At 54.2% G+C, this 11,422-nt stretch overlaps 2 protein-coding genes across 9 annotated transcripts in view; one reads left to right on the top strand and one right to left on the bottom strand.

The window, feature by feature from the left end:
- The first annotated feature begins 5,381 nt into the window (after positions 1-5,381).
- On the top strand, positions 5,382-8,377 carry Gpx4 (glutathione peroxidase 4). 2 transcript variants are annotated; one of them, XM_017799128.2, is made up of 7 exons: positions 5,382-5,521; positions 6,383-6,477; positions 6,576-6,720; positions 6,816-6,967; positions 7,881-7,905; positions 7,988-8,047; positions 8,124-8,377. In XM_017799128.2, the coding sequence occupies exons 1-7, from the start codon at positions 5,438-5,440 to the stop codon at positions 8,154-8,156; spliced, it is 594 nt and encodes a 197-aa protein (XP_017654617.1). In that variant the 5' UTR covers positions 5,382-5,437; the 3' UTR covers positions 8,157-8,377. The 2 variants fall into 2 exon arrangements, with proteins under 2 accessions (XP_017654617.1, XP_008835402.2); XM_008837180.3 differs by lacking the exon at positions 5,382-5,521 and adding an exon at positions 5,625-6,146.
- A 663-nt stretch (positions 8,378-9,040) lies between these two features.
- Positions 9,041-11,422, bottom strand: part of Sbno2 (strawberry notch homolog 2) — a 47,165-nt gene continuing 44,783 nt past the window's right edge. For 4 of the 7 annotated variants that reach the window (XM_029565458.1, XM_017799124.2, XM_029565459.1 and 1 more), the window contains 6 exons: positions 10,620-10,714; positions 10,458-10,550; positions 10,242-10,373; positions 10,039-10,115; positions 9,762-9,964; positions 9,041-9,677 (listed from right to left, as the gene is read on the bottom strand). In XM_029565458.1, the coding sequence (XP_029421318.1) occupies positions 9,304-9,677; positions 9,762-9,964; positions 10,039-10,115; positions 10,242-10,373; positions 10,458-10,550; positions 10,620-10,714 (974 nt within the window). In that variant the 3' untranslated portion in view covers positions 9,041-9,303. Of the gene's footprint in view, positions 9,678-9,761; positions 9,965-10,038; positions 10,116-10,239; positions 10,374-10,457; positions 10,551-10,619; positions 10,715-11,422 lie in introns of those variants that run through there. The other 3 variants (XM_008837181.3, XM_017799127.2, XM_017799126.2) reach the window with 2 other exon arrangements.

Here is an 11,422-nt window from a genome sequence, read left to right as displayed (position 1 = left end):
GAACTTGTGGTGGCACATACCTTTAATCCCAGCACTTGGGAGGCAGAGGCAGGTGGAGCTCTGAGATTGAGCCCAGCCTGGTCTACATAGTGAGATCCTGTCTCAAAAAACAACCCCCCAAAAAAACAAGCAGAGGGCTCTTAGCAGTTCAGACAAATACCTTTGCTCCAGCACCAAGATGCCAGTTCCAAGGGACCCTGAGCCCTGAATCTGATATGTGGTGAACCACAACCTCCCTGGATGGGCAGGGCCTTATCCTCAGGGCAAGCTTCTCACTCCAAGAATAAATACCCTGAAAATCATAGACCTGGACTGTGGGCCCCAGCAATGAAGATGTGGATAGGACTTATAGGTCAGGGCAGATGTAGCTGGATCCAACTAGGTAGAAACATGTCCCGACCCGCGGGACACCTCTACCGTGGGACGATGAGTGAGGGTCCTAGAAGAAATGAACAAACAAGGAACACGAAGAAAGGAAGCAAGACAGTGTTCTGATCAAGCTTCGTTTATTGAGCACACACAGCATATTTTTACAGTAGGGTTAGGGCGGGGGAGTGGAAGGCGGGGATAGAAGAAAGAAGAAGAAAGGCTCTGGTGGAATTTTCCACTAAGGGCTGGTTGCCAAAGTAGGGCAGAGGGGGTTTTTCTAAGAAGGCATGTGGTTAGGCGAGATAAGGAAGTTGCCTAAGTAGGAGCAAGGGGCCAGGGCAGGGCTAAAGTGAAAAACCATGTTTTCTTTTGAAGGGATCGTTAAGTTTTTCTTTTATGCTATGGCTGGCAATTATTAAACGGTTTCTGGCAGAAACAAACCTTGTAGATCAAGGAGAAACAGAGATGCCCTGATCCTAAGAAGGTGGAGAGGGAAGAAAAGGGCTTGGGGGATGGAGGGCTGGCTCAGCTGTTAAGAGCACTGGCTGCTCTGGAGAGGACTGGGGTTTGGTTCCCAGCACTCACATGGTGGTTAACCTTCTGTAACCCAGGTCTAGGGGATCTGACACCCTCTTCTGGCTTCTGCAGGCATTGCAAGACACTGGTGCACTTACATGTAGGCATTACACTCATACATACAGATAAAAATACATAAACCCAGCCGGGCGTGGTGGCACAAGCCTTTAATCCCAGCACTTGGGAGGCAGAAGCAGGCAGATCTTTGTGAGTTCAAGGCCAGCCTGGTCTACGTAGTTTCAGGACAGCAGGGGCTACAGGGAGACCCTGTCTCAAAAAGACCAAAAAAAAAAAAAAAAAAAAACACCATAAACCCAAAGGAGATGTCAGTGTCTTTGTGGCCTCTCATTGAAGGGTCCAGGAGGGGTGTGAGGAACACCTTGCTCTCTTCCTGGGGTGGCTCAGGTTCTGACTAGCATCGTTGCCATTAAGGGAAGAGTTCCCCTGGGCGGATGCTTCCCAGATCAGGGGTCTCTCATCCTGGCTCTCATCTCTGCAGCCCCCAACCCTTCCTAGCCTTCAGACCAGGAAGCAGCAGTCTTCTGCCTGCTTCGGGATCTCAGGCCTTCATGTGGAGCTCAGGTCAGCACAGCACACAGTTCTTGAGGTAGTCCTAAAGATAACAGGTGCCAGGGGTCTTGGCAAAGATGGTATCTGCAGGTCAGGGAAACACCCACCTGCCACCCTGGACTAGACTTGAGACCTGATTGAGGGAGCGGCCAGCCATGTGGCCAAGACCTATGACCAGAGAGAGATTCAGGGCAGGAGGCCAGGACCAGATGCATTTACATACATGCAGGCAACACACACACACACACACACACACACACACACACCCACCAATGAAAATGCTGGGTGTGGTAGCTGTTAGATAAAAAGGTGGCAGGGGTCAGGATCACCATGAAACAGAAACGAGGACTCTGGCAAAGCGAGAGTTTAATTGGGTTTGGTGGGGCTGGTCCTCGGGCATGAGGAAGAACCAGCAGCTTAAGGGCTGCAGAGGGTAGCTTATAAAGGGAAAGAATGTGGAAAAAGAATATTTTTTCTGCTGTTTGGGACTCTTAGGGGCTGCTTGCTTAGTGGAGAGCATGGGGTCTGTACCTGGTGAAGCATATTGGGGAAAAGCAGTTACTGTAAAACATGTTTTCCTACAATTACAGAGTTCCAGGAATTAACTGCAGCTAAGGGCTTGGGAAACCTGTTTGTCAGCCTGTGGGGCATGCTCTGGTGATCACAATACATTGGTTTTTAATTTCCCAGGGGCTGCTTTTGTTAACTTACAGGTGGCTGGGAGTTGGTTGACTCAGCTTCTCTTAGGAGCTTTATGGCTTCTGGGTCTGGGGTCACCTAGATCTGAGCCCTATCAGTAGCACATGTCTTTAATCCCAGCACTCTGGAAGCAGAAGCAGGCAGATCTCTGTGAGTTTGAGGCCAGCCTGAGCTACGTGGTGTGTTTCAAGGCCAGCTGGGGTTACAGGGAGACCTTATTTTACAACACAAGAGGAGCTGGAGCAATGGCTCAGTTGTTAAGAACACTGGCTGTTCTTGCCGAAGACCTGGGTTTGAATCCTAGCACCCACAAGCTAACAACTGTCCACAGCTCTAGTACCAGGGGATCCAACAGCCTCTTCTGTCCTCCTCAGGCATTACACAGACACAGGTGCACTTACCTGCAGGCAATATACACATATACATAATAATAAATAAAATATTTTTTTATAAAAACAAGAAAGTTTACAATTCAGCATTTTTATTTGTTATGACACAGGCTCTCCTAGCCCAGCCTGGCCTTGAACCTTCTATGTAGCTGAGGATGACCCTGAATTCCTGATCCTCCTGCCTCTACCTTTGGAGTGCTGGGTTAACAGGTGCGTGCCCAAACCCAGCAGAATTCCTGAATGTGTGATGAGCTTTGCTGGGAAGCAAACTCCCCTGAGAAAAGTGCGTACTGTGGGACAGACTGTGGTTTTCTTCCAAAGAGACCCCGGTGTTAGCAACTTCTCCCCATACTGCTCAACAGCGCACAAAGGAGCCAGTGCCCACTGAGCCTGCTAGTCTACAAGTCCTGTTTGTAGCGTAGCAAATTCAACTCCACTCTAACCTTCTCTTTCATGTTTCTTGTTTTCTTTTCAGACAGGGTCTTATGTAGCTGGTCTCGGACTATGTAGCCAAGGATGACCCTGAACGCTGAACTCCTGATCCTCCTGCCTCCACCTCCTGAGTGCCTGGATGTGTCACAGGCCTGTGACACCACCCTCGGCTTATTTGGTGCTGGAGATGAACCCAGGGTCTCCTGTGTACCAAGTGAGCACTCTACCCTCTGAGCTACAAGCACTCTGCCCTCTGAACCACAAGTACTCAGTGAGCTACAAGCACTCTACCCACTGAGCTACAAGCATTCTACCCACTGAGCTATAAGCACTCTGCTCATTGAACCACAAGTACTCACTGAGCTACAAGCACTCTACCCACTGAACTACAGCCACAATCTCAATTGGTTTTTTCTTTTTATCTTTTTGAGACAGGGTCTCTTTGTAGCTCCAGCTGTCCTGGAACTCACTATGTAGACCAGGCTGGCCTCGAACTCACAAAGATCCACCTGCCTCTGCCTCCCAACTGCTGGGACTAAAGGCGTGTGCCACCATACCCAGCTCAATTGTTTTTTTAAAAAAAGTGATGTTAGGGGCCAAAAAATGACCCAATGGTCAAGGGCACTGGCTGTTCTTGTAGAGGACCCAGGTTCGGTTCCCAGCACCCACATGGTGGCTAACGACTGTCTGTAACTCCTCTTCCAGGGGATCCAATACCCTCTTCTGGCCTCCATGGGCATTGAACAACAAGGATGCACTTAGACACATGCAGCCAAACTCTAGTAAAGATGAGACTTATAAAAAGAAATATTAGCCTGGCATGGTGGTGCACACCTTTAGCCCCAGCACTCCAGTGGCAGAGGCAGGCAGATCTAAGTGAGTTTCATGCCAGCTGGGGCTACAGGGAAAATCAGGTGCTGGTGTTCAGTGGATAGAGTGCTTGTAGCTGAGTGGATAGAGTGCTTGCAGCTCAGTTGGTAGAGTGCTTATAATTCTGAGGGTACAGTGCTTGTAGCTCTGAGGGTAGAGTGCTTGTGGCTGAGTGGGCAGAGCCTGGGGTTTAGCTCTTCAGAGCAGCCATGCCCAGCACAGCCCCCAGGGCTCCTCCTCCTGCCTTTATCAGTTGACAGAAAGCCTGGTGCTGACAGTAAGCTCCTTGAAGCCTTAAAGGAGGCTAAAGTGCAAGCTCACAGTGACTGGAACTAGCACTGCCTGTCTTAGACCCCCGGAGGAAGTAGAGGACTTCCTGGGGAAGGGGCGTCCTCAGACAATGGAGACTCAGGGCCATGGCCAAAGGGCCACAGGGAATCTTCCTGAACAGGTTTGTACAAGAATGGATTGTTACAACCGGGATCCTGGTCACTGGAGCCTCTGGGCCTTGTCCACTGGTGGGTCTCAGACAGGGGCAGAAAAAGGGGGTTCCAGGGCTCCCTGAGATGGACCCAACCCCCTTGGGAAGGCTCCTGGTGAAGGCCTATTAGAAGAGTCGGGAAATGAGGGGAGACAAGTGGGGCTGAGGAAACTGCCATGAAGAGGCCTGGGGATTAGAAGCCAGGCCACATGAGGGGGTGGACACCAGGCTGGCTGAGGAATTTCATGAGTCATTTCTGAGGAGGCGGGTCCCTGGGAGGACAAAGGGCCTGAAAACGGTCCACAGTGTACAGCCTGGGGATGGGTTCTGTCCAAGCAGTGTTTTGTATATTTTTTTTTTGGTCTTTTTGACCAAAAAATAAATAAATAAGAAATAAAAATAATAAAGTAAAAAGAAAGCTGGAATTTGGGCCGAGTTTAGTGCCTGCAGTTGGTAGTGTTTGTGATTGTAGCTCAGTGAGTGAAGTGCTCATCTAACATGTATGAAGCCCTGGGTTCACCCCCAGCATCCATAAACCAGGGGTGATGGCACATGCCTGTCATCCCAGCACTAGGGTGCTGGAGACGGGAGGATCAGGAGTTCAGGGTCAGCCTCCGCTACACAGCAAACTCGAGGCCCCCCTGTGCACTGTCTAAAATACCAAGCTCTCATTCTCAAAGGGGATGTTTCTGGAGTGTATCTGCCGGGTTTTCTGTCCCCTGGGGGCCCCCTGGCACCCCACCCTGCTGCAGATCACCACGCGGATTAACTGCCTGCAGCTCTCTAACGCACAGCCCGCGTGAACGTCACTCCCGTTTTTCCACTTCCCCGTCGCGGAGCATGCCCAGTTGCTGACAACAACCCTCACTAGCCCCGCCCCGCCCCCACTGCCCTTTCAGTCCGATTTCCCATTGGCTGCAAGCACCGCGCGTCTCATCCGACCAATGGGAGTTGTGGGTAGGCGTGGCCGAGGGCGGGCAAGGTAGCCGGGGCCTCGCGTGTCCATTGGCCGGCTGGACGAGGGGAGGAGCCGCTGGCTCCGGCTGCTGCGATGAGCTGGGGCAGATTGAGCCGGTTGTTGAAGCCTGCGCTGCTGTGCGGGGCTTTGGCTGCGCCCGGGCTGGCTGGCGCAATGGTGGGCATACTGCGGACGTGGGGGATTGCGGCTAAGGGGTCGGGACCGCGAATCGCGGCTGGAGGAAGGCATCCTAGCTGAGGTCACCGCGTCCGAGCTGGGGAGGAGGGGTCGGGGGTCGTTTCAGCCAGACTAGGAGTCATCCAAGTGGGAAGGGGGACCCTGGGTGGCATCCCTGGGGCTGAGGTGATGGGGGAGCCCCTGGGTGGAAGGGAACCGATGTTGGGGTCACTTGAGGGTTGGGGCGGTGGACTGAGGCCTGGTTACGTGCCTACTACCCCGCCCCGCCCTCCTCGCTGCGTCACAGTCGGCGGCCCCTTGGCTACCGGCTCTCTGTCCCTCGCGCTGCGCTGGAGCCGCAGCATACCCGGCCGGCATGGGCCGCGAGGCCTCGGGCAGCCCTGGGCGCTGCAGACCGCGGGGCCGGTGTCCTGGAGGCCGCAGGCGCCGTAGACTCCGACGCCAGAGTCCACGCAAGCGTCGCAGCCCAAGAAGGAAGAAGAAAGGCCATGCGCGAGGGCGCAAGAGGCCACCACCTCGGCAGATGGAGCCCGCGCCCTCCACCCCTGGGCCTCCCCGGCGGGACCCTCCACAATGCAGCACCTGCGCCGAGCTCCTGGGCTTGGTGTGCCTCCTGGGTTTTCCTCCAACACCCCGTATTCTCTGGTAGCATCTTTCGTTTGGAGGAGGGGCGCAGAATCCCTTTCCAGGATGGCCTATGGTGGGAGCGTGCAGCCGTCATTGCTTCTGTTATTTTTTCCATGCTGCACGGGCTTTGTTTCTTTTTCCTCTGCACCTGGGAACCTTGAACTCCATTGTGGGGGACCCTAAGTGGGACACCTCGTCTCCCTTTTCTTGCAGTGCGCATCTCGTGATGATTGGCGCTGTGCGCGCTCCATGCATGAATTCTCAGCCAAGGACATTGACGGGCACATGATTTGCCTAGATAAATACAAGTGCGTGTCAGGTCACAGTGGGGTTTACAGGGTGGGCCTGGGAAAAAAGAGGATACTCCCCTGATCACCAGGCCCCAAGAGCACTCTTTCCCACCCAGGGGTCATGTGTGCATCGTCACGAACGTGGCCTCTCAATGAGGCAAGACAGAAGCAAACTACACTCAGCTGGTGGACTTGCACGCACGCTACGCAGAGTGTGGTTTGCGCATCCTGGCTTTCCCCTGCAACCAGTTCGGCAGGCAGGTACACGTGGCTGGAGCCCAGGGAATGGGGAGCAAGGAGGCTCTGCTATGTAAGTCGGGGTACCACCTCCCCAGTGCATCTATGGCTGTCCCCAGGAGCCAGGAAGTAATCAAGAAATCAAGGAGTTTGCAGCCGGCTACAATGTCAAGTTTGATATGTACAGCAAGATCTGTGTCAATGGCGATGATGCCCACCCGCTGTGGAAGTGGATGAAAGTCCAGCCCAAGGGCAGGGGCATGCTTGGAAAGTGAGTAGCCCTGCGTGGGGGTAGGGCAGACAACAGGATGGGATGGGCCTGGACCATGGTCTGGGCAGGTGTAGTCTTTTTTTTGTTTGAGAACTTACTATGTAGCCCAGGTTGGCCTTGCTCTCACAAGAGATCTGCCTACCTCTGCTTCCCAAGTGCTAGGTTTAAAAGGCTGTGCTACCACGCCCAGCCTAGGATTCCACTTTAAAATTTTTATTTTTGTTTTGTTGATTTATTTACTTTTATCTGTGTGCATGAGTGTTTGCCTCCACATATAAAAGTGCAATTGTTGTTCATGCAGTGCCCTCAGAGGCCAGATGATGGCGTTGGATCCCCTGGAACTGGAGTTATAGATGGTCATTAGCTGTATTTGTGGGTGCTGGGAACAGAACCGGGGTTCTCTGTAGGAACAGCCAGTGCTCTTAACCACTGAGGCAGCTTTCCAGGCCTCTCCTATTTTTAAAATTGTTTTTACTTTATGTTCATGAGTGTTTGCCTGCATGTATGTATGCATGTATGTACACCCATGTGTGCAGTGCCCACAGAGGCCAGAAGAGGGCTTCAGAGGCCCTGGAACTGGAGTTGCAGATGGTTCTTAGCCACCATGGGGGTGCTGGGAAGCAAACCTGGTTTTTCTGTAAGAGCAGTTCTCTAGCTCTCCACCCCCCCTTTTTTTTTTTTTTTTTTTTTTTTGGTTTTTGTTTGTTTGTTTTCTAATACATTATTTCTGTTTGTGAGCACCAAGTTGGTGGTTTATTCCTTCCACCCTGTGGGTCCTAGGGATCAAGCTCAAGTTTTCAGGCTTGGTGCATCAGAGCCCCCTGTTCATGGCTGCATTGTATTCCAGCCTATAGCTGAACCATTTCACCCTTGCAGGTGCCTCTTGTAAACTCTTTTTTTTCCTCCCTCCCAGTGCCATCAAGTGGAACTTTACTAAGGTAAGGGTGGACTGCAATGGAGTGGGTGAGTGGCCTGGTTTCTCCGAACCCTATGACTTATGCCATCCTCCTTCCCTGGCAGTTCCTCATTGACAAGAACGGCTGCGTGGTGAAGCGCTACGGTCCCATGGAGGAGCCTCAGGTGGGTAGCTTTGTTCAAGGAGTCTAGGTGTTGGGGAAGGGGCATGCCTGACCTCTTTGTCCCCCCCCACACACAGGTGATCGAGAAGGACCTGCCGTGCTATCTCTAGCCCCACAAGTGTGTGCCCCTCACCGAGCACCCCCCTCGCCCTGTGTCCCCCAGAACCTTCCACCCCGGCACTCATGAAGGTCTACCTGCAAACCAGTGTGCTGGTGGGGCAGACCTGAGGAACCAGCGTGCATCCTGGCCGGATGAAGTTTCAGGAGGCCTGTGGCCCTGGGCTTGAGCTCCACCCTGTTTGCCTTGTGGGAATAAAATGTAGAAATTGCCTGTTGTCCTACCTAGGAGTGGGGTGTCCTAGGGCTCACACCCTGATGGAGGTCAGCTGGCCACCTGGTGATTCCCCAAAGCTCTGCCCCCACCAGACCATTGTTGGGAGCCCCACAAGGACCTGGCTGTGGGCCGGGTTCTAGCAGGCGGTGTCCCCCATTAGGAGCCCCTTGTGGCCTCAGGCCTTAGAAGCTGAGTCAGGGCGCATGTCTGTTCCTGCTGGCACCATGAGGGCTGTGGGGTGACGGGTCTGCCAGTAGCCTTCTAGAGGACCAGGCTAGCCTCCCTCTCCTTCAGCAGTACAGTTGGGATGCTGCCAGATCAAGGCAGATTTGAGAATCCGTCTCAGGGCCTTGTGCTGGGACTCTGCTGGCTGTGCGCTTTGTGCTGCTGGCTTAACTGACCCCAGGATTGTGGACCAAGTAGTGGCCATCTGCTTCTTGGCTTCCAGCCTGCCATCCCCCATTCCCTTCTTCTCCCCAAACACCTGCCCCCCAACACAGTGGGTGCCAGGACCCCACAGACACAGGGAAAATCTAGCCTTGGCCTGGCCCCCTGCCAGCTTATCCTGGCTTTGCCCACTGTAGGTGGCAGCCACTCCTTTGTAACCTCCAATCTGTGTGATCGCGCACACCCCTTTCCACCACCCTGCAGCACACTGGATGTAGGCAAATGGCTCATATATTTAAAAAATATCTTTACATATTTACAGTAGGGTTTGTTATAAATACATAGAAACCAGGGCCCTCCCGCCCTTGGATTCCAGGGCTGGGGAAGGCCGGTGGGCAATAATTTAGGGAGCAGGGATTGCATATATTAATGGGGGGGGGGTCCCCAGAGGTGGCAGGGCCTAAGCACCGGGTTTCCTGAGTTTGCAGCCCACGGGAAGGCACTGCCTGGGCTGAGTCCAGGGTGGCGGCAGCTGCCTAAGAGTTCGGGAAGGGTGGGCTGAAGTGGATTACGCTCTGCCGCTCCGTGGGGCTGTCAGCTGGGCCTGCACGGAGTGTGCGCAGCATGTCTTCTAGAACCTCCCTGAAGTTGATGGGGCAGGCCTGCTGTGCCAGCTCTGCAGGGGCAGCGGGCTCTGGGGGCAGCGGGAAGGTGAAGCGTGGTGGTGGTGGAAAGGCCGGGGGGCTGCAGGTCAGGTCCAGTACCTCACCCGGACCACAGGGCAGTGTGATCGTGTGTGGTGTGGGCGGGCGGACAGCCCGGCTATGGGAACTGCGCCGCTTGGCCTCCGCGTCTATCAACTGTAGCTCCTGCAGGACTCGGGGCACGCAGCCCTCAGGGATCCTGATGCCTGCGGGGGTAGGGGGTGGGGGGTGTGACTCAGGTCCCGTGGTCCCCCAGGACCCTTACTCCCAGGACCCTGCTCTCCACTCACCCACTTGCTTCTTGTCCTTGGTCTTGAGGCGCACGATCTGCAGGTAGCTACTGCTGCTGACGTCCGCCATGACAGCAGCCACTCGCCCCCACACACGGAGGAGCGCCCCGCAAAGCACGTAGTGGTGGCGCAGCCGCAGGCCCTGCCCACAGCCTCTGCCATCCTGTGCTAGGCGGCAGCGCTGGTTCCTGTGGGACTTAGACCTGGTCAACTTGTTGGGAGACCAGTCCCAGAGCGCTGGGAACCCGTGCCCGCCCCCCAGTTTCCCTGTCCTTACCAAGTCACATGGATGCACCGCTCCAGTGACAGTACATAGGTGCTCTCCCAGGGACCCCGGGCCTCCTCTGCAGTCACCTGGGGAGAAAGGCAGCAGTCAGTGGGGAAACTGAGGTTCAGGAGGCTGAGGCACCCTTGTGGCATGCAGAGTCTGGGGTAGGGTCAACAGGGTCCAAAGAGGGATGTCCCCACAGGCCCCCATACCCTGTGGAAACGTCTGCACAGACTGTCGAGGGTCTCCAGCTGGCTCTGGCGTCCAATGTTGGGTTTGTATACGGTGAAGTGTTCTCCCCGGTTCTGCTCAGCAAGGAGGCAGCTTGTCCTGTTGCCTCGGACCTGCAGAAGGGGTGGTGAGGCTGGGGGCTGGGGGCTGGAGGAGTCTGGAGTAGCTGGCAGGCTGATCAGCCTAGGGTAACCCACCTTGTAGGACACATAGAAGCCATCATAGGGGCCTGTCAGCTCCAGAGACCTGGCCAAAGCATCTTCCCACTTCAGACCCCGGTCCACGCTGATCTGCCACAGCAAGTAGGGTGTTAAAAGGTTCAGGGGGGGTTAAGCTGGGCTGGGGGACCCCCTGCTCACCTTGTGGAGGACAACCTGCCCATCCTGTGGGTGCCCAGGGGCCAGGAAAACCTGTTGGCTCTCTTCCTGGATTTCATTGATGCCAGGGGCCAGGTCTGCAGAGAGGCCATGAGGATGGTGAGGGGGGTCTAGGGGAAGGGTATACTATGAGGGGGTTCTGGAGGTGGTGGTGGGGTCTGGGAGGCTTTGGGGCTGCACTTAGGCTTGACTGGAACTTGGGGAAGCTGATTCAATGCTGGGGTACACCCCAGAGAAGACCCCAGGAGTGCACAAAGGAGCCAAAAGCCTGGAAGTGAGACAGTCTGTGGGTGGGTATCCCATGACACTTTCTACCATCCCGTGTCCTGCATTCACAGCTACTCACGGGGACTGTGTCTGTTGACAAGGACCACTGTCTGTCTGGTTTGGTTCTTTTTGAGACAGTCTCCCTGCAGCCCCAGCTGTCCTGGAACTCGCTATATAGACTAGGCTGGCCTCGAACTCAGAGATCTGCCTGCCTCTGCCTCCCAAGTGGTGGGATTAAAGACTGGGACCACCACACTCACCTTTTTTTTTTTTTTTTTTTTTTTTGACACAGCTGGCCTGGAACTTACTATGTAACCAAAGCTGGCCTTGATCTCACTGAGATCTGCCTGCCTCCACTGTCTTTGTAAATATTTATTTTTATGTGTATTTATGTCTGAGGGTATGCACGCGTGTGTGCAATAATACCTGTGAGATCCAGAACAGGTTGTCAGACCTCCATGGAGCTGAGACTGTTGCTGAGCCAGCTTTCCAGCCCCTCTTAATTTTTTTTTTTTTTT

This window comes from Nannospalax galili, unplaced genomic scaffold (genome assembly GCF_000622305.1).
Source record: "Nannospalax galili isolate Female #2095 unplaced genomic scaffold, S.galili_v1.0 scaffold77, whole genome shotgun sequence".
In the NCBI taxonomy this organism is placed as follows: domain Eukaryota; kingdom Metazoa; phylum Chordata; class Mammalia; order Rodentia; family Spalacidae; genus Nannospalax; species Nannospalax galili.
The sequence above is the reverse complement of the archived record's forward strand: the minus strand, read 5'-3'. Positions and strand labels throughout refer to the sequence as shown.